General features: G+C 46.4%; 1 protein-coding gene across 4 annotated transcripts in view; it reads right to left on the reverse strand.

Moving 5' to 3' along the window:
* Positions 1 to 15,052: 15,052 nt before the first annotated feature.
* sec22c (SEC22 homolog C, vesicle trafficking protein) overlaps positions 15,053 to 18,886 on the reverse strand; it is a 31,819-nt gene continuing 27,985 nt past the window's right edge. For 2 of the 4 annotated variants that reach the window (XM_033043261.1, XM_033043273.1), the window contains one exon: positions 15,053 to 16,422. In XM_033043261.1, coding sequence (XP_032899152.1) covers positions 16,222 to 16,422 — 201 coding nt within the window. In that variant the 3' untranslated portion in view covers positions 15,053 to 16,221. The remainder of the gene's footprint in view (positions 16,423 to 18,886) is intronic. The other 2 variants (XR_004415696.1, XM_033043254.1) reach the window with 2 other exon arrangements.

Raw genomic sequence — 18,886 nt, forward strand, 5'->3', positions numbered from 1 at the left:
TCATTGTTTTGCATGGCTCTGCAGGGAGATGGGGGAATCAGTTAGCATTGATTCGTTCAACCTAATTAGATCATTTAATGTTGTTTGGAGTGTATGAGTAATCGAGACATGACATTGTGAGTGCATTGTGTACGATGAGAGAACAAGATATCGTGGGATGTGTGGGAGAGAAAAATTGGTCTTTGACTCTATCACAAAGCAAGGGCATGAATGTTGGCAGATGCCCCTCAAACAAGTACAGTAAACCCTCATTTTAATCGCCCTCTATAACAGACTTTGGTTATCGCTGACCGAATCTGTTGTAGACTGAGTTCTACACTGGTTGGATGGAGAGAATGGTGTTTTTGTATCGTCAGCTTAGTTTGGTTTTGAGATACGGCGTGGAAACACAAAGGTTGCGTCAACCAGGGACCAGTAGAGTGTTCCTTGTAGCCAGGGTCCGGAGGGCAAGGAGCACAACCACTCCACCTAGGGTCCGCAGGGGGAGGAGTGGCTCTGCTGTCGGTGACAGAGGACTGGTGACAAGATCTAGGGAGTGGGCAGGTCTGAAGATGTCCTGGTTGGGTTGGGTTGGGTTAGGCCTGGCCAAGCTGGCCATCCGTGACTCACGGCGCCAGGCGGAAGAGGGCTTTGCCCAAGCCAGATGCTTGCCCCTTTACCAGGATTATGTCCGTGCCTGGGTGGTGTTAGAGAGGGTGGTGTTATTTAATAATAATAATAATAAATTTTATTTATGGGTGCCTTTCAAGAGTCTCAAGGACACCTTACAAAAATTTAGCAAGTAGAGGAAAAACATGTAAGGGGAATGAAATAAATAGTAGAGACATGACTAGTACACCAATTAAAGACAGAATTCAATTCAAAACACAATATGAGGCAATTCAAGCACAGATGAAAAGGGAGGGGGACGTGGGGCTAAGGATAGACAGAGGTGAAGAGATGGGTCTTGAGGCGGGACTGGAAGATGGTGAGGGACACGGAATTGCGGATCAGTTGGGGGAGGGAGTTCCAGAGCCTGGGAGTCTGAGTAGTTTGGTGATTCAGTAGTATGGTGGTGGGTGTGTCACCACGGTTTTGGTTTTTTGGGTTTTTTGTATCGTATTGGTATTTAAATAAATTATGTTTTAATACAAAAAAAGGTTGCGCCGACCAGCTTGAAAGATCCTCTACCAAGGGTTTAACCCTGCCCTACACCCGTTCACTAGTTCTATCCTACACACTAGGAACAATTCACTGGGTGTAGGCCAGGGTTAAACCCTTGGTAGAGGATCTTTCCACTAGTACGAGAGTCTAGGACCAGAGGACACAGCCTCATAATAAAAGGACATACCTTTAGAAAGGAGATAAGGCAGAATTTTGTGGTGGAATTTCATTGCCACAGACGGCTGTGGAGAACAAGTCATTGGGTATTTTAAACTGGTGATTACCAGATTCTTGATTGGTAAAGGGTCTTCAGCCCTGCCCACTCCCTAGATCTCGTCACCAGTCCTTCGGTCACTGACAGCAGAGCCATTCCTCCCCCTGCGAACCCTAGTTGGAGTGGTGGTGCTCCTTGCCCTCTGGACCCTGGCTACAAGGATTGGTAAAGGTGTCAGGGATTATGGGGAGGCAGGAAATGGCGTTGAGAGCGAAAGGTAGATCAGCCTTGATCGAATGGCGAAACAGACTCGATGGGCCGAATGGCCTAATTCACCTCTTGTGCCTTGCAATTTCATGACTCTGTTCTCCCCACAGAACCACAAGTGACTCCTGCCCCTCAGCCATGTGATTACCTCTAAAATGGCCACTCAGTTCAAGGATATGTCAAGGTCATGTCTCATTGCATATCCTCCTTTCCCCTCCTATCTGACACCATTTCACCTCAAGCCTTCGTCACTTACTCTACCCCTCAGCCAATAATCTTCCTTGATAGACACAAAATGCTGGAGGAACTTAGCAGGTCAGGCAGCAACTCTGGAGAAAAGGAATAGGTAACCTTTCGGGTTGGAACCCTTCTTGTGTCTATCATCGGTAAAAAAAAACCAGCATCTGCAGTTCCTTCCTACACATAATCATCTCCCCTTGTCGTGATCCACCTATCACTTGGCACACCCATCCCCACCTCTCTTTTCCAGCTTTCTCCCCGCTGCTCTTTTTAGTCTGAAGGACTCAAAATGTTGCCTGACCATTTCACGCCACAGATGCTGCCTCACCCACTGGGTTCCTCCAGCACATTGTGCCTTGCGCAAGATTCCAGCATCTGCAGTCACTACTAATGGCTTGCTGAGCCTTCTCACAGATAGCCCAGTGGCTTTATTCACATATCATCCACAACATATATCACAGCAGCACTTGGAATAGCACAGCACACGAACAGGCCCTTATGGGCCTATCCCACTTAGGCGGTTTTTCTGCTCACTGCAACTGGGACAGCAGCTGTCAAAGTGGAACACACACAAACACATTGCTTCCTTCACCAGCCCGTTATGCAGGTGGGGGACAGGGCAAGCGGGGGGAGCGCAGTCTAAAAAATTCACACGGTGCAAAGCGAAGGTGAAACAGACACACACCACGATGAACAGGAAAGTTGGCGCTGTAAAAAGACGGCTAAAGCACAGTGTACGGTAAGTCCCTTAAAAGAGGTGGGGGGGGGGGAGGGCGAGAAGGAGTGGAGACAACTTTTAAGAAGCCACGGCTGTGAAGCTCGGTGGACATTTAACATTTATTAACGGTTATCCTTGGTTCTGAAAACTACTGCTTACCAATGAGCTAATGAAATTCACCGGTCAGCAACGGCTACAATCTACGAGAACCTCCGAGAACCTTCGACTTCCTGGAAACCCATTAGGACCTCCTCGCGACCTACCAATGGCTCGAGAATTCACGCCACTCTCCATGGCGGCTTCATTCTAGTCGCCGCTAATTTTTCAACATGTTGAAAAATTCATGGCGACCATAATGAGGCCGCGACTAGTTCCCAGAATGCGGGAACTCCTCACGACCATGAAAGCGACTCCCCGACAACCACCCGCGAACATGTGGCGACCATGTGGCGACTGCATAGTCTCCTGCAGTCGCCTAAGTGGGACAGGCCCATGAAGCACACAATGTCTGTGTCGATCATGATGCCAAGTTAAACTAGTCACTTCTGCCTGCGTGTAATCCATTTCCCTCCATTGTCTGCAATATCATGATGGAAATTGTTAGGGTGAATGCACAGTGTTTTACCCAAGATTGAGGAATCGAAAACAAGAGAGCATATGTTTAAGGTGGGAGGGGAAAGATTTAATAGGAATCTGAGGGGCAACTTTTTCACTCAGAGTGGTGGGTGTATGGAATGAGGTGCCAGCGGAGGTAGTTCAGGCAGGTACTACAGCAGCATTTAAAAACAATCAACAAACCGTTTTATTCGTCACATTGCACATAAAGTGCAAGTGAAATGAATTTGAAATGAAAGACATTTAGACAGGTACATGGACAGGAAAGATTTAGAGGGATATGAGCTAAACGCAGGCAATGGGACTAGAGTAGATGGTCGGCATGGACAAGTTGGACCGAAGGGACTATTTCCATGCCATTTGACTCCATGACTCTTTTTCTGTAAACCAGCATCTGCAGTTCCTTGTTTCTACATCAGTTAATTGATCACAGTGTAAAAATCCACATGATTATTATTCAGATAAATACAAAATGGAACCTCACAGCACAGGAACAGGCCCTTCGGCCCACAATGTGTATGCCTAACATAATACCAAGATAAACTAATCTCTGCCTGCACGTGATTAATATTCCTCCATTTGCTGCTTTTCCATGTTCCTATCTAAAAGCCTCTCACGCCACCATGCTATCTGCCTCTGCCACCACCCCTGGCAGCGAGTCCCAAGCTCCCAACACTCTCTGTGTAAACAACTTGCCCCACACATCTCCATTAAACTTCCCTCCTTTCACCTTAAAGGGCCTGTCCCACTTACGTGACTTTTTCAGCGACTGCCGGCACCCGTCATAGGTCGTAGAACATTTTCAACATCTTGAAAATTCAGCAGCGACCACAAAGATGCTACGACTCTTTGGGTGACTAGGAGACTACTCACGACCATACAGGCGACACCCTGGCAACGTGTAGTAGCGTCAGTAGTCGCCCAAAGAGTCGTACCTGGATTTTCAAAGTTGAAAATTTTCGACGACCTATGACGGGTGCCGGCAGTCGCCGAAAAAGTCGCGTAAGTGGGACAGGCCCTTAAAGCTATCAATTAAATGTATTTCTCTGCTTATTTGATTGACCTTAATTGCTCCTAGCTACATCACACCAAACAACACACACTTGAAGCAGAATCTCCCTGGCTAAATCCAGGTTGGTTGTTTACATAGCATCTCAAGTGTTGTTACTTTCTCTATATAGCTCAAAGTGTCTGTTTATTCTTGTTATCAGATGGTCAGCTCATAGGCGGCACAGAGGCACAGCGGTGGAGTTTCTGCCTCACAGCACCAGAAAACGTGCAAACTCTATACAGAGTGTGCACGTTCTCCCTTTGACCCCGTGGGTTTTCTCCAGATGCTCCGCTTTCCTACCACACTCCAAACATGTGCAGGTTTGTAGGTTAAATGGCTTATGTGTAGGATAGTGTTAGTGTACGGGGTGATCGCTGGTTGGTGCGGACTCAGCGGGTCGAAGGGCCTGTTTCTCCGCTGTATCTCTTGTTTATAAGTCTAAAGATACTGGCTAATGCACAAAAGGACACAAAATGCTGGAGTAACTCAGCAGGTCAGGCACCATCTCTGGAGAACATGTATTTCTAAAGTCTACAGTAAATTAAAGCTATTGCCTCAGAGCGCCAGAGACCTGGGCTCAATCCTGTCCTCAGGTGTTGTCTCTATGTAGAGTTTGCACGTTCTTTCCTGTGACCATGTGGGTTTTCTCCAGGTGCTTCGATTTCCTCCAACACTATAAATTGCCCCTAGCGTGTAAGATGTGAAACTGGGATAACATGGAAGCAGTGTGAACGGGTGATCGATGGTGGGCGTGGGCTCGGTGTGCCGAAGGGCCTGTTTGCATGCAGTATCTCTAAACCACACTAATCACACTCACCAATACCTGGCAAATAGCCTCTACGAATGTTATAAACTAGTGATTTGTCACAGGAACACACAAACGTTTAAGAAACCCCAAATGTATCGTCCTTTTTGAACATTTTTGGTTTTTCATTGTTTCTTGTGCAATTTCACACTTTATCCAGAGGTTTACAAAGAGTGGCGAGTGCCAGGAACTTGCTGCTTGGGGCAGTGGTGGAGGCAGGCGCAAGAGCAGCATTTATTAGGCTTTTAGATAGATTGATTTAATTATTTTAAAGATACAGTGTGGAAACAGGTATTTAGGCCACCGAGTCCACACCAGCCATCGATCACCAGTTCACATTACATTATCCCACTTGCTCATCCACTCCCCACATATTAGGCGCATTTTGTTTTACATTGGCTATTTAACCAACAAACCCTCATGTCTTTAGGGTGTGTGAGGAAACCGGAGCACCTGGCGGAAAACTATGTGGTCACAGGGAGAACATGCAAACTCCACACCAACAGGACCCAAGGTCAGGATTGAACCCGGGTCTCTCGTGCTGTGAGGCAACAGCTCTGCCAGCTGCGCCACTGTGTCACTCTTGGGCACAAGGATATGCAGGCAATGGACGGATATATGCAGGCAGAGGAGATTAGTTTAACTTAGTTTAACTCATGTTCAGCACAGACATTGTGGGCCGAAGGGCCTGTTTCTGTGCTGTGTTGTTCCATGTTCTCAGATTCCATCGAGTTCTATATTTGGATTGTAGCACCACCCAGTGGTTTCAGCTAGCCATGACAATTTATATTTACTTCTATTAACAGCTGAGATTAATAAAACAGGATTGCAAACAATTCTGAATGCCATTGCCTAAGTTGGGCAGGCATAATAACCTGCTCCAAAGATAAAATCTATTGTAAAGCAACGTGGAAGGTGAAACACCGCATTGTAACACATTGGCACTATCGTACTGTATCTTCCTCCACCAAAATTCCTGGCAGCGCGTTCCAGGTATCCATCACTTTCTGAGTAAAAGAACTTACCCCACACACCTTTAAATTTTGCCCCTCACCTTTGAGCTATGCTTTCTATTCTTTGACATTTCCACCCCAGGGAAAAAAAGTTTCTGTCCACCCTGTCTATGCCTCTCATTATTTTATAAACTTCCATCAGGTCTCCCCTCAGTTCCTGATGCTCCAGAAAAAACAATCCAGGTTTGTGCAATCTCTCCTTATAGTTAATACCCTCTACACAGGCAGCATTCTGGTAAGCCTCTTCCGCAGTCTTCCGAAGCCACCACATCCTTCCTGTAATGGGGAGACCAGAACTGCATTCAATCATCCAAATGCAGCCTGACCAAAGTCCTATAACACTGCAACATGACTTCCTGACTGTAATTGTCAATGCACCGACTGATGACTGCAAACATACCAGATGCCTTTTTTCTTACATGCGTTGTCATCTACAGGGAGCTATGGACTTGGAAACCAAGAACCCTCAGTACATCAATGCTGTTAAGGATCTTGCCATTAATTGTATACTTTCCCTTTACCTCCCACAGTGTAACGCCTCACACTCGTTGAGATTAAACTCTATCTGCCATTTCTCTGTCCAGATCTGTAACTGTTGTATATCGTGCTGTGTGCATTTTGATCTGCTTGTCCAAACTTTCCATAACATTGTGTTTTTCTCTTCAGACCTCAAATGAGATGATGGCTGACAGTGCAGGTTTTAAAGAAAATACATTGGGCGGCAAGGTGGCGCGACGGTAGAGTTGCTGCCTTATAGCGTTAAAAACCCGGATTTGATCCTGACTACGGGTGCTGTCTGTACGGAGCTTGTACATTCTCCCTGTGACCGTGTGGGTGTTCCCTCGTGCTCCTGTTTCCTTCCACACTCCACAGATGTACAGGTTTGTAGGTTAATTGGCTTTGGTAAATACCGTAAATTGTCCCAAGTGTGTAGGATTGTGCAAGTACATGGGGATCGTTGGTCAGCGTGGACTCAGTGGGCAAAAGGGACTGTTTCTGCATTGTATCTCTTAAACTCAACTAAACATTCATAGAATAGATCTTTATTTCAACAGTACTTTCATCAGCGATGTATTGTGAAATTCAGGTTGACATGCAAAAATTGATGTTTATAATAAATGGAACATATAAAATATCATATTTCTCAGTTACGTACAACAGTGCAAAAGGTATTAAATGTTCATGTTTTCATTCAAATATTTTTGTAGATTTATTTCCACACAATACCCAGGCTTGCACCAGACCAATTTTGTACAGACAGGATGAACCTCATAGCCTTGTTTTATGATATACCTCCAATTGCCTTATAAATACATCAACATTTAAAAGTACTTGGCATTATCCAAACCTATATTAAAATCATCCATTAGCCTTTTGCCAATGTTGCAGGTTTTTAGATTGCTCAAATTCTTCTGCACCTTTCTTTAGACTTTAGACCTTAAAGATACGACGTGAAAGCAGGCCCTTCGGCCCACCAAGTTATCACAGACCACTAACACTATCGTACACACTAGGGACAATTTTACAACTTATTGAAGCCAATTAACCTATAAACCTGCACGTCTTTGGTGTGTGGGAGAAAACCAGAACACCCAGAGAAAACCCACGAGATCCACACAGACTGTACCCATATTCATGATCAAACCTGGGTCTATGGTGTTGCAAGGCAGCAACTATCGCTGCGCCACTGTGCTGCCCAAGAATTGGTAGGCTATTGTAGAATAAGGAACTGCAGATGCTGGTCCCACAAATGAAGAAACAAAGTGCTGGAGTAACTCAGTGGATCATCTCGGGCCTTTGTCTATCACACCGTCTGCCTTTTCACCTCTGGCCTTTATCCAACCATCTGCTGATCAAAATACCTTTAGTTTAGTTTCATTTAATTTGGTTTAGTTCAGTTTATTATTGTCAGGTATTCAGAGGTACAGTGAAAAGCTTTGGTATGAATGCTATCCAGTCAAGACTTACATGAACATAATCAATCCATCTACAGTGCAAAGGATAAAGGGTACAATATTTTGTGCAAAGATATAACACTGAAGTCCGTTAAAGATGGTTCAAAGGCCTCCAATGAGGTAAATGGGAGGTCAGGACCGCACTCCAGCTGTCGAGAGGACTGTTCAGTTTCCTGGTATCAACCGATTGCCTGCCAGGCTTTGACCTGCCAGGCTTTGTCCTGCCCCTCCTCTCTTCCAGCTTTTTTATCTTCCCCCCCCCCCCCCCCCCCCCCCCACCTTACAATCAGTCTGAAGGGTTCTGACCAAAAACTTAACCTGTCCAATAATTCAATGGTTCTTTATTAACACATGTACCAAGGTACAGTGAAATTTGTTTTTTGTATCACTAAGTTTACTGCCCTACATAAGTACAATCCCCGATTAAGTACAGAATGCATAGAAATAGCCCACTGAGTCCATATGCAAGAGTTGCCAGATTTTGCTGCCATTTTCAAAGTCCCAGCTGCAGCTGGCCGTAGCTTGTCATGATCCGGATCGTCCAGCGAGCTGTCGTCCCTCTCCTCGCCTGGCCATCTTCAATCTTTGTGCCCCAGGGGCAACTCTCCCAGCCGACCTTGAGCATGCAGAAGGCAAGACCGGCGGTTGTTGGAATGGAATGCTTTATTGTCACTTGTGACAAGGCACAGTGAAATTCTTCACTTGCATAACCAAGGTATACAAATAGCGGCCACCTACGGAGCTGACAAAATTACGAAGCATGCCAGCTCCTCCTTTGTTCTCCCCCTGCACAGCAGTCCCCCACGCCGGGTCCTCCATTATACATTGTTCTTCCCCCTCTCTCGCAGCAGTTACCCCATGCTCTCATCGATTGCCGAACGTGGGTCGGCCCGCGAGGCTTCGCCGCTGCTGCGAGGCTTCACGACCGCCGAGGCCCCATCGTCATGAGGCTTCACTGCCACTGAGGCCCCATCGCCACTGAGGCCCCATCGCCACAAGGCTTCACTGCCACTGAGGCCCCATCGCCACTGAGGCCCCATCACCACAAGGCTTCACTGCCACTGAGGCCCCATCGCCACAAGGCTTCATTGCCACTGAGGCCCCATCACCACAAGGCTTCATTGCCACTGAGGCCCCATCACCACAAGGCTTCATTGCCACTGAGGCCCCATCACCACAAGGCTTCATTGCCACTGAGGCCCCATCGTCATGAGGCTTCACCGCCACTGAGGCCCCATCGCCACAAGGCTTCACTGCCACCGAGGCCCCATCACCACAAGGCTTCACTGCCACTGAGGCCCCATCACCACAAGGCTTCATTACCACTGAGGCCCCATCACCACAAGGCTTCACTGCCACGGAGGCCCCATCACCACAAGGCTTCACTGCCACTGAGGCCCCATCACCACAAGGCTTCACTGCCACTGAGGCCCCATCACCACAAGGCTTCACTGCCACTGAGGCCCCATCACCACAAGGCTTCATTGCCACTGAGGCCCCATCGCCACAAGGCTTCACTGCCACAGAGGCCCCATCACCACAAGGCATCACCGCCACTGAGGCCCCATCACCACAAGGCTTCACTGCCACTGAGGCCCCATCACCACAAGGCTTCACTGCCACTGAGGCCCCATCGTCATGAGGCTTCATTGCCACTGAGGCCCCATCACCACAAGGCTTCACTGCCACTGAGGCCCCATCACCACAAGGCTTCACTGCCACTGATGAGGCTGCATTGCTTCATCGCTGTCAAGACCCCTCTTCATACCACCATCGCCGACTCCCTCCACTCTCCTCTCCGGACGTTCGGGATGAGCAGGTTCCAGGCTCGGCAGCTTTCCTCTCCGGGAGGGATCCCAGTGCCGTGGTGGACATCAGGCCTGCTGCCGCGGTGTAGCCGTGGCCCGTCGCGAGCTTTTATGCTCGTGGCCTGTCTGCATTCTCCAACTCCCACTGACTTACTCCAGCACTTTGTGTCTTCCGCCTTGTTTTTCAAATGTTATTCAAACTCATTTATCATTCACATTCTTTATGGGCAACAGTTTCACTCTGTCACCCCAATGCACTGATGCAGGGACAGTAAACTCAGTCTAACTGCTTTCTTTTTACTTCCTACTTTGGGATGTGGAGACATGTACAGTACAGCAATCATTGCCCATCCCAAACTGCTCTTGATCCAAGCAGGTAACCAAACCATTTCTGACAGCATTGAAGAGTGGATTTGGAGTCACATGTAAGCCTGACTACATAGAAATGGCAAATTTGCCCTCATGAAAGACATTAGTCAATCACATGAATTTTGACAGCGATCCCTTACGTGGTTGATGTAGAAAATTGTGGAACTTATCAGTAAAATGGGCAAGTTTGTATTATGTTTAACCTAAGAGTTTACATACGAGTGGGAAAGTCAAGGGGTGGTCATTGTTCAGTTGCTTTGGCTACAATACAAAGCCTCATCCGCTATTCTCAGAAATATATATATTTTTAAAAGTCAAAGTAGAAAATAGTAAAATATTTTAATAATCTTTTTAAAAGCTCCCTTGCCTGAGCTCTTGTGCAACAATGATCAAGAAAGTTGCCTTTCAAAGCCTGCAGCATAGACAGTGATGTTGTTAGAATGTGTAGCATTTGGGTGACATATTCCCATCCAATCAAGGCAATGCACTAATTCACACCGACTAACTTCTGAACAATCTTAAGAAATCTTAATTCTGAAGAAGGGAAATGAGAAACGTCGCTTGTTCATTCCCTCCAGAGATGCTGCCTGATCCGCTGAGTTCCTCCAGAACTCTATTTCATGCTCCAAACGCCACAGTTAAATGTGAATCTATGAGCCTTTATTCTCTTGGGGCCGATGTGTTTTTCTGACGTTTATCTAGTTCAGGCTACACATTCTAGCAACATCAATGTCTATGCTGCAGGCTTTGAAAGGCAACTATCTCTCTGAGTTGATCCAAGCGTGTCCCATATACCAGTCGAGTAAACACAAACTCATCCCGTCACCCTGAATGTAAGCATTAGGAAACTACTCCTTCTCCATTATCATTGAAATGAGAAATAATGACAACATAGTGCTTCATTCTGTGGATGGAGGTTGAGACACATTCAGGACGCAGCAAGTAGGGCACCGGCCTCAGAGAGCCAGGTTCGATTCTGACCTCGGGTGCTGTCTTTGTGGAGTTTGCACTTTGTCCCTGTGACCGCGTGGGTTTTCTCCGGATAATCTGGTTACCTCCCACATCCCAAGGACTTGCAGGTTTGTGGGCTAATTTGGCCTCTGTAAATTGCCCCTCTTGTGTAGGGAGTGGACAAGAAAGTTGGATAACAGTGGTCGATGGTTGGCATGGACTCGATGGGCCGAAGGGCCTGTTTCCATCTTGTATCTCTAAACTAAACTAAACTAATCTCTTCAAAGCACAGACAATGGGCCTTTAAGGCCAAGACTATATATTTTAAAGAACTTTGAAACAGTACAGCACAGGAACAGGTCCTTAAGCCCACAATGTCTGTGCCGAACATGATGCCAGAACAAACTCTTATCTGCCTGCACATAAATCATATCCGTCTATTCCCTGCATATCCATCCTTAAGTCTCCTTTAAACTTAATCCTCTCACCCTAGAGCTATGCCGAATATCAAGTGAATCTTCATAAATGGAGCTGCCTAGAGTTTGTACGTTCTCCCTGTGACCGCGTGGGTTTTCTCCAGGTGCTCCAGTTTCCTCCCACATTCCAAAGACATGCAGGTGTGTAGGTTAATTGGCTTCTGTAAATGTTCCCCAGTGTGTTGGTTAGAAGTAGTATATGGGTGATTGCTGGTCGGCGCGGACTTAGTAGGCTGAAGGGCCTGTTTCCACGCTGTATCTCTAAACTAAACTAAATAAAATAAGTAGATATATGAAGATAGACACAAAAAGCTGGGGTAACTCAGCGGGACAGGCAGCATCTCTGGAGAGAAGGAATGGGTGACATTTCGGGTCAAAACCCTTCTTCATCTTGACCCGAAAGCTCACCCATTCCTTCTCTCCAGAGATGCTGCCTGTCCCGCTGTGTTACTCCAGCATTTTCTCTGTCTTCGGTTTAAATCAGCATCTGCAGTTCCTTCTTACACAAGTAGATACATGAAGCAACCACAAAAAACAGTTTGGTGTCAAAATGCATGTACCAACTGCTAAAGAGAGCATGGACTTCATACACATGAATGTACTTACAATTATATGTTAGCCAAGAGTTTACATTTCAAACAGAATAAATACAATGAATATAAAAACTTCTTCAAAATCAATAATAGTGCATGCATAATCCATGAATGAAAACAATCAAGTATTCTGTGCATTCAGGTTTGAATAAGCAAGATCAATGATCTGACTTCCATGTTACTCTAGACATTCTGTATAACCACAGCCTGGAACACCCATGCAAGAAGGGCAACTCGATGGTGCAACTTGGGAGAGTTACTGCCTCACAGCGCCAGAGACCCGGGTTCGATCCTGACCTCAGGTGTTGTCTGTGTGTGGACTTTACACGATCTCCCTATGACCACGTGGGGTTCCTCTGGGTGCTCCGGTTTCCTCCCACATCCCCAAGACATGCGGTATTGTAGGTTAATTGGCCTCTGTAAATTGTCTCTTGTGTGTAGGGAGTGGATGAGAAAGTGTGATAATGTAGAACTTGTGTGTGAACGGGTGATCGATGGTCGTGGTGGACTCTGTGGGAGGCTGTGTCTTTCAATCAAAAACAAAAATGAGCCAAAGCCCACAGTGTACAAACTGCACTTGTCCTGGAAGACAACTCATCACCATCTTCTCAAAACCAGCCAGAAATGTGCAATAAATGGCCATCTGGACAACGATGCCTGGATGAAAATAAATATTTTTGGGACGGAGGGCACGTTTTAGTATTTAGTTTTAGTTTTAGAGGTACAGCGTGGAAACTGGCTCTTCTGTCCACCGAGTTCACGCCAACCAGCGATCACCCTGTACACTTACACTATCCTGCACACTAAGGACAATTTACAATTTTTACCGAAGCCAAATGAACCTACAAACCTGTATGTCTATGGAGTGTGGGTGGAAACCTGAGCACCCGGAGTAAACCCACGTGGTTACAGGGAGAAAGTATATACTCTGTAAAGCCAGCAGCTACAGTCAGGATCGAACCTGGGCCTTTGGCGCTGTAAGGCAGCAGTTGCACTACTGTGCCAACCCTACTAAGATTTATTCTTCTATAGCTACAGCAACAAGTTGCATCCGATCAACATAGAACAGTACAGCACCCTTCGGCCCACAATGTTTGTGCTGAACACAATACCAAGTTAAACTAATCTATGCCTGCATGTGATCCATATCCCTACATTCCCTGCATATCCATTCACCTACTTAAAAGCCTCTTAAATGCTACTATCATTACGGCCTCCACCACCACCCCTGGCAGCATAATCCAGGTACCACCATCCTCTATGTAAACGGAAAAAAATTTGTTTCATCTGTGTATGTAAGTACAGTTAAAATGACATTAAAGTAAATACTGAATACTGAATACTGAATAAAATTTGCCTCGCTAATCCCTTTTAAACTTTGCTCTCCTGCCCTTAACATTAATCCCTCTACGTGCTGCATTTCACCCTACATCCATGATGAGCATTGTACCCATCAGTAAATCTCAACCACTGCCTGAACAATGCAGACCAACAATATCATTTTTACTGTCTGTATCTCAAAAGGTAGGAACCTAGCAAGTTCAGCAGAAGTGACAACCTTGGCTTTCAAATTGAATCTGCACAAAACTCCGCTCATCCCCCAGTTCTGTGAGACCCTCTCGCACGCTCCCCCTCTGCCCAAATTCTCCTCTCTCGGACGGGAGGTCTGTGAGACCCTTTCCCCCTGCTCCCTCTGTGGAGTGTGAAGAAGGGTCCTGACCTGAAGCATCACCCATCCTTTTTCTCCAGAGATGCTGCCTGACCTGCTGAGTTACTCCAGCACTTTGTGTTTCTCATCCAGTGCCTCAGGTTTCACTAGCTAGACCTGTAGACCACATTTGGGGTGGCTCAGTGTTGCAGTGGTAGAGTTGCTGCCTTACAAGTCTAGAGACCCGGGTTCTATCCTGACTATGGGCGCTGTGGCCACGTGGGTTTTCTCAGGTGCTCCGGTTTCTCCCACATTCCAAAGACGTGCAGGTTATTTGGCTTCTAGAAATTGCCCCTGGTATGTAGGGTAAAAGTAGTGTATGGGTGATCGCTGGTTGCCGTGGACTTGGTGGGCTGAAGGGCCTGTTTCCATGCTGTATCTCTACACTAATGAATATAAGCATTGGGAGTCATGGTATATCATCTGTAGTCGTTACAAGCATGAGATTCTCACCCTATTCACAAGCAGAATACGAAAGAACACCATTCAAATGTTGGCCTACTATAACTTCCAATTTACAGTCATACAGATTGGAAACAGGCACTTCAGCCCAGCTCGTCCATGCCAACCAGTAACCATTGAAACAAGTCCTATTTGCCCGCATTTGACCTTTATCAATGAACCTGACCAAATGTCTTTTAAATGTGGTTATTATACCTGCCTCAACCACTTTCTCAGGCAGCTCTGACGATGGGCGCTGACCCGAAACAACACCCATCCATGTTCTCCAGGGATGCTGCCTGACCCGCTGAGTAACTCCAGGACTTTGTGTATTTTTTCGTTCTCTTGCAGCTGGTTCCATATACCCACCACTCACTAAAACACATCCTTAATATATCACCCCTCCCCACCAGAATTAATGGAACTACCCTGTCCTAGATAAATGTCAGAAAAACACATCGGCCCCAAGAGAATAAAATTATTACAACATGATTAACTAACAACTGGATGTTTCCACTAATGGGAGAGTCTGTGATCAGAGTGCACAGCTTCAGAATGAAAGGATGTACCTTTAGAATGGAAATGAGGAGTAATTTCTTTAGCCAGAGGGTGGTGAATCTGTGGAGGTCATTGCCACAGATGGCGGTGGAGGCTGTCATTGGGTGTTTTAAAAAGGGAGATTAATGGGTTCTTAATTAGTAAGGGTGTCAAAGGTTACGGGGTGAAGGCAGGAGAATAGAGTTGAGAGGGAAATATAGATCAGCCATGATCGAACGGCAGAGAAGACTCGATGGACAGAATGGTCTAATTCTGTTCCTGTGTCTTGTGGGCTAAATTCTATAGACATTATCTCTTGAGCAGTCCTATTAATCGGTATTATTTTCTTTAAGAAAAGGATCGTTATCCTGAGTTACATACAGAAAAAACATGATCACAAACTATTCCCAAGTCCCTGGCCCAACACGTTTATCCGTAACGGAAGTGATGTGAAGATTGTAGACCTCAGCAGTGGGGCAGGAACATGACATTCTAACAGAGCAACAAGCTCCCTCCATCCAGCCTCGGGAGAAGGCAGAAGGCAGGGGAATGGGATTGAGAGGGAAAGGTAGATCAGGAATGATTGAAGGATGGAGTAGATTCAATGGGACGGATGGCCTAATTCTGCTCCGATGACATGAATTTATGAACATTGCTCTGTGCACAGCTGGAGGCAAAAACTGTCCCTATCATCTTACAGTTGTACCTCCTGCATAGTGGCACAACCCCAATTCAAGAGCACAACTGCAGTTCACCAAATGAACTGCCTCAACTTACGGAAATAATATAGTTACAGGAAGAATGTGTTACTTTAAACTGGGAATACGTAGCATTCCCCAGGTCCAATTATCTCCAGCCAAGTGAACACAAAGGCCTCAACTCACTCCATGGACACAATGAGGTATCATCCAGTGGCTCCTCCGAATTCATCATCGCACACTAAATTTTAGAGTGATCATCATCCTCTCGTATGGAAGAATACTCAAGGGTCCCGACCCAAAAGGTCACCTGTCCATGTTCCCCAGGGGTGCTGTCTGACCCGCTGAGATACTCCAGCACTTAGTGTCTTTCCTTTTGTAAAAGAGCAACTGCAGTTCCTTGTGTTTCCACTTCCTCTCTTGTCGGATCTTCCACTTTGAGAAGGGGCGGACATTTTACATTCCTTGCAAGCGTTTTGCTATTTTTCATCCAGGCAGTGGCCGCGGTGGTAGGCGATGGCGTTGACGTTATTGGACACAAGGAAGGCACATTTGAGAGGGAGCGCTGGAGGGCTGGACTTTTCCCGGAGGTCGTCAATGGGACAGGAGCTCTCAGGCATCAGACTCCGCAGTCAGCAAGTCTCTCTGTCATCCTCCTCGACAATATCTGCTGCGTGGACAGGCACGCCACTCCCAAGTGGAAGAAGATTTGCCAAATGTTCCTCAACCCAAATAAATAAAGGTTGCATATACAAAGGAGAACCAGCGCTACAGGTGCCTTGATTGTTCTCGCCGACACGTAGAAGATGTACAGGTAACACTGAAAAAGGAACATTCAATCATTAACACATATACTTGACTCTTACACAAATCCATGCAAGCTGGGAGAAGTGAGATTCAAACAGCGGCTACAGTAAACACAGAGCAAAACAGAGTCATACAGCGCATAAGCAGGCCCTTCAGCCCAACTTGCCCATGTCAACCAAGATGCACCATCTATGCTAGTCCCATTTGCCCGAATTTGGCCCATATCCCTCTAAACCTTTCCAAATTAGGATGCTATTGACTCGGAGAACCTGGGATTGGAATATGGACTAGCCAAGGAAACAAACGTAGTTGTTTCAATTACTTGCGAGTAATTGAAAGTGGCAAGTTGTTCGCGTTTAGTTTAGTTTAGTTTGGAGAAACAGCGTGGAAGCAGGCCCTTTCGCCCACCAAGTCCCCAGCAACCATCAATCACCCAGTAACTAGAATGATACAGCATGAAAACAGGTTCATCGGCTCAACTTGCCCACATCAGCCAACATGTCCCAGCTACACTAGTCCTACCTGCCCACATTTGGTCCATATCGTTCCAAATCTGTCCTATCCATGTACCTGTCTAACTGTTTCTGAAACTAGTTCTATGTTATCCTTCTTTCGCATCCTACACACTAGAGACAATCTGCAGAAGGCAAAAAACCAACAAACCTGCACGTTTTTGGAACGAGGGAGAAACCGGAGCACCTGGAAGAAACCAATGCGGTCACAGAGAGAAGATCCAAACTCCACACAGACAGCACCCGCAGTCAGGATCGAGCACATGTCTGTGGGGCAGTAGCTACACTGCTGTGTCACTGTACCGCCCACTAGTTATAGTCATGCAGCACAGAACAGGTACTTCGGTCCAACTCGTCCATGCCCCATCTCAGCTAGTCCCATATCCCTCTAAACCTTTCCTGTCCATGTACCTGTCCTTTTAATGTACCTGTATATTTAAAATGTTATTATTGTACCTGCCACAACTGCTTCCTCTGCTATAATTCAAAGTGTTGGGGGAACACAGCAATAAAAACAGAAGACACTGTAAACACTCAGCGAGTCAGGCAACATCTGTGGAAAGACAGACAGTTTATTTTTCCACAGATGCTGTGCAACCTACTAATCCATTCCTACATTTTCTGTTTTTATTTCAGGTTTCCAGCGTCTGCATTTTTTTAGAGGTTTTCAAATACAAATAGAAATTTGTTTAATGCATATTTTACAGTCATTCTTTGCACTTTTAAACTTAGTTAAGAACCAGGGCAATCAATACAGCTGTACCATTTGAGTGCCTGCGTATAAGAGGTATAGCATGGAAGCAGGCCCTTCGGCCCACCGAGTCCACGTTGACCACCGATCACCTGGTCACATTAGTTCTATGTTATCCCACTTTCCCATCCACTCCCAACACACTAGGGGCAATTTACAGAGGCCAATTAACCTACAACCCCGCACGTCTTTGGGATGTGGGCGGAAACCGGAGCACCCAGAGGAAACCAAAGCGGTCACAGGGAGAACGTGCAAACTGCGCATGGATAGCATCCGAGGTCAGGATCGCACCCAGGTCTCAGGCGTTGTGAGGCAGCAGCTCCTCTAGTGTACTGCCCTAATTCAATTAACCCCATTCGATCGAATCACATTTAACCAACTGCTTTTAATGCTTGTAAAACGTAATAGAAAGGAACTTCAGATGCTGGTTTATACCAAAGATAGACATAAAATGCTAAAGTAACTTAGCGGGTCAGGCAGCATCTCTGAGAACATGGATAGATGACATTTCAGATCCCAGACCTCAATCTCAGCCACAACGAGTTGAATGTTCACACAGGATGTGTAACAATGTTCGCAGTCAGCCTGCAAATTTCACACTGCCTGCTCCTTGGTGCTGCCACCTGCTGTCCAAGTGTGTTCTCTTCACCCAGGACGGCTGGGGAGAGATGGGGGAGTATGTTGGGAAGGCTTCTCCTGGGCTGCCTCCTGCAGCTGAAAAAGAGTGTGGCCGCCCACCTTATCCAAGCCTCTCATAATTTAATATCTCTTGTGACAACGCAGTCCTCCCTATGGGACGCTCTGATCCCCGTCACCGGCAGAGACCAGAAGTCAACCATCAGCACCACAAACAGCAGCTGGCTGGCGGAGGCCAGTTCCATGGACAGCGCTCTGGATTGAGCCGAGGCCACAGGCAAATGAGAAACAGCCCTGTGCACCGCCATGGTGGTGCAGCGGTCGAGTTGTTGCCTTACAGCAATCCTGACTACAGGTGCTGGCTCTACAGAGTTTGTACGTTCTCCCCATGATGCATGGGATTTCCCCGGGTGCTTCGACTTCCTTCCAAGACTCCAAAGACGTACAGTAGGTTTGTAGGTTAATTGGCTTCGGTAAAAATTGTAAATTGTACCTAGTGTGTAGGATAGTGCTAGTGTACGGGGATAGCTGGTTGGCAGGGACTAGTTGGCCCGAATGGACTGTTTCCATGTTAGATC

The sequence above is a fragment of the Amblyraja radiata genome, chromosome 2, assembly GCF_010909765.2.
Source record: "Amblyraja radiata isolate CabotCenter1 chromosome 2, sAmbRad1.1.pri, whole genome shotgun sequence".
Lineage (NCBI taxonomy): Eukaryota > Metazoa > Chordata > Chondrichthyes > Rajiformes > Rajidae > Amblyraja > Amblyraja radiata.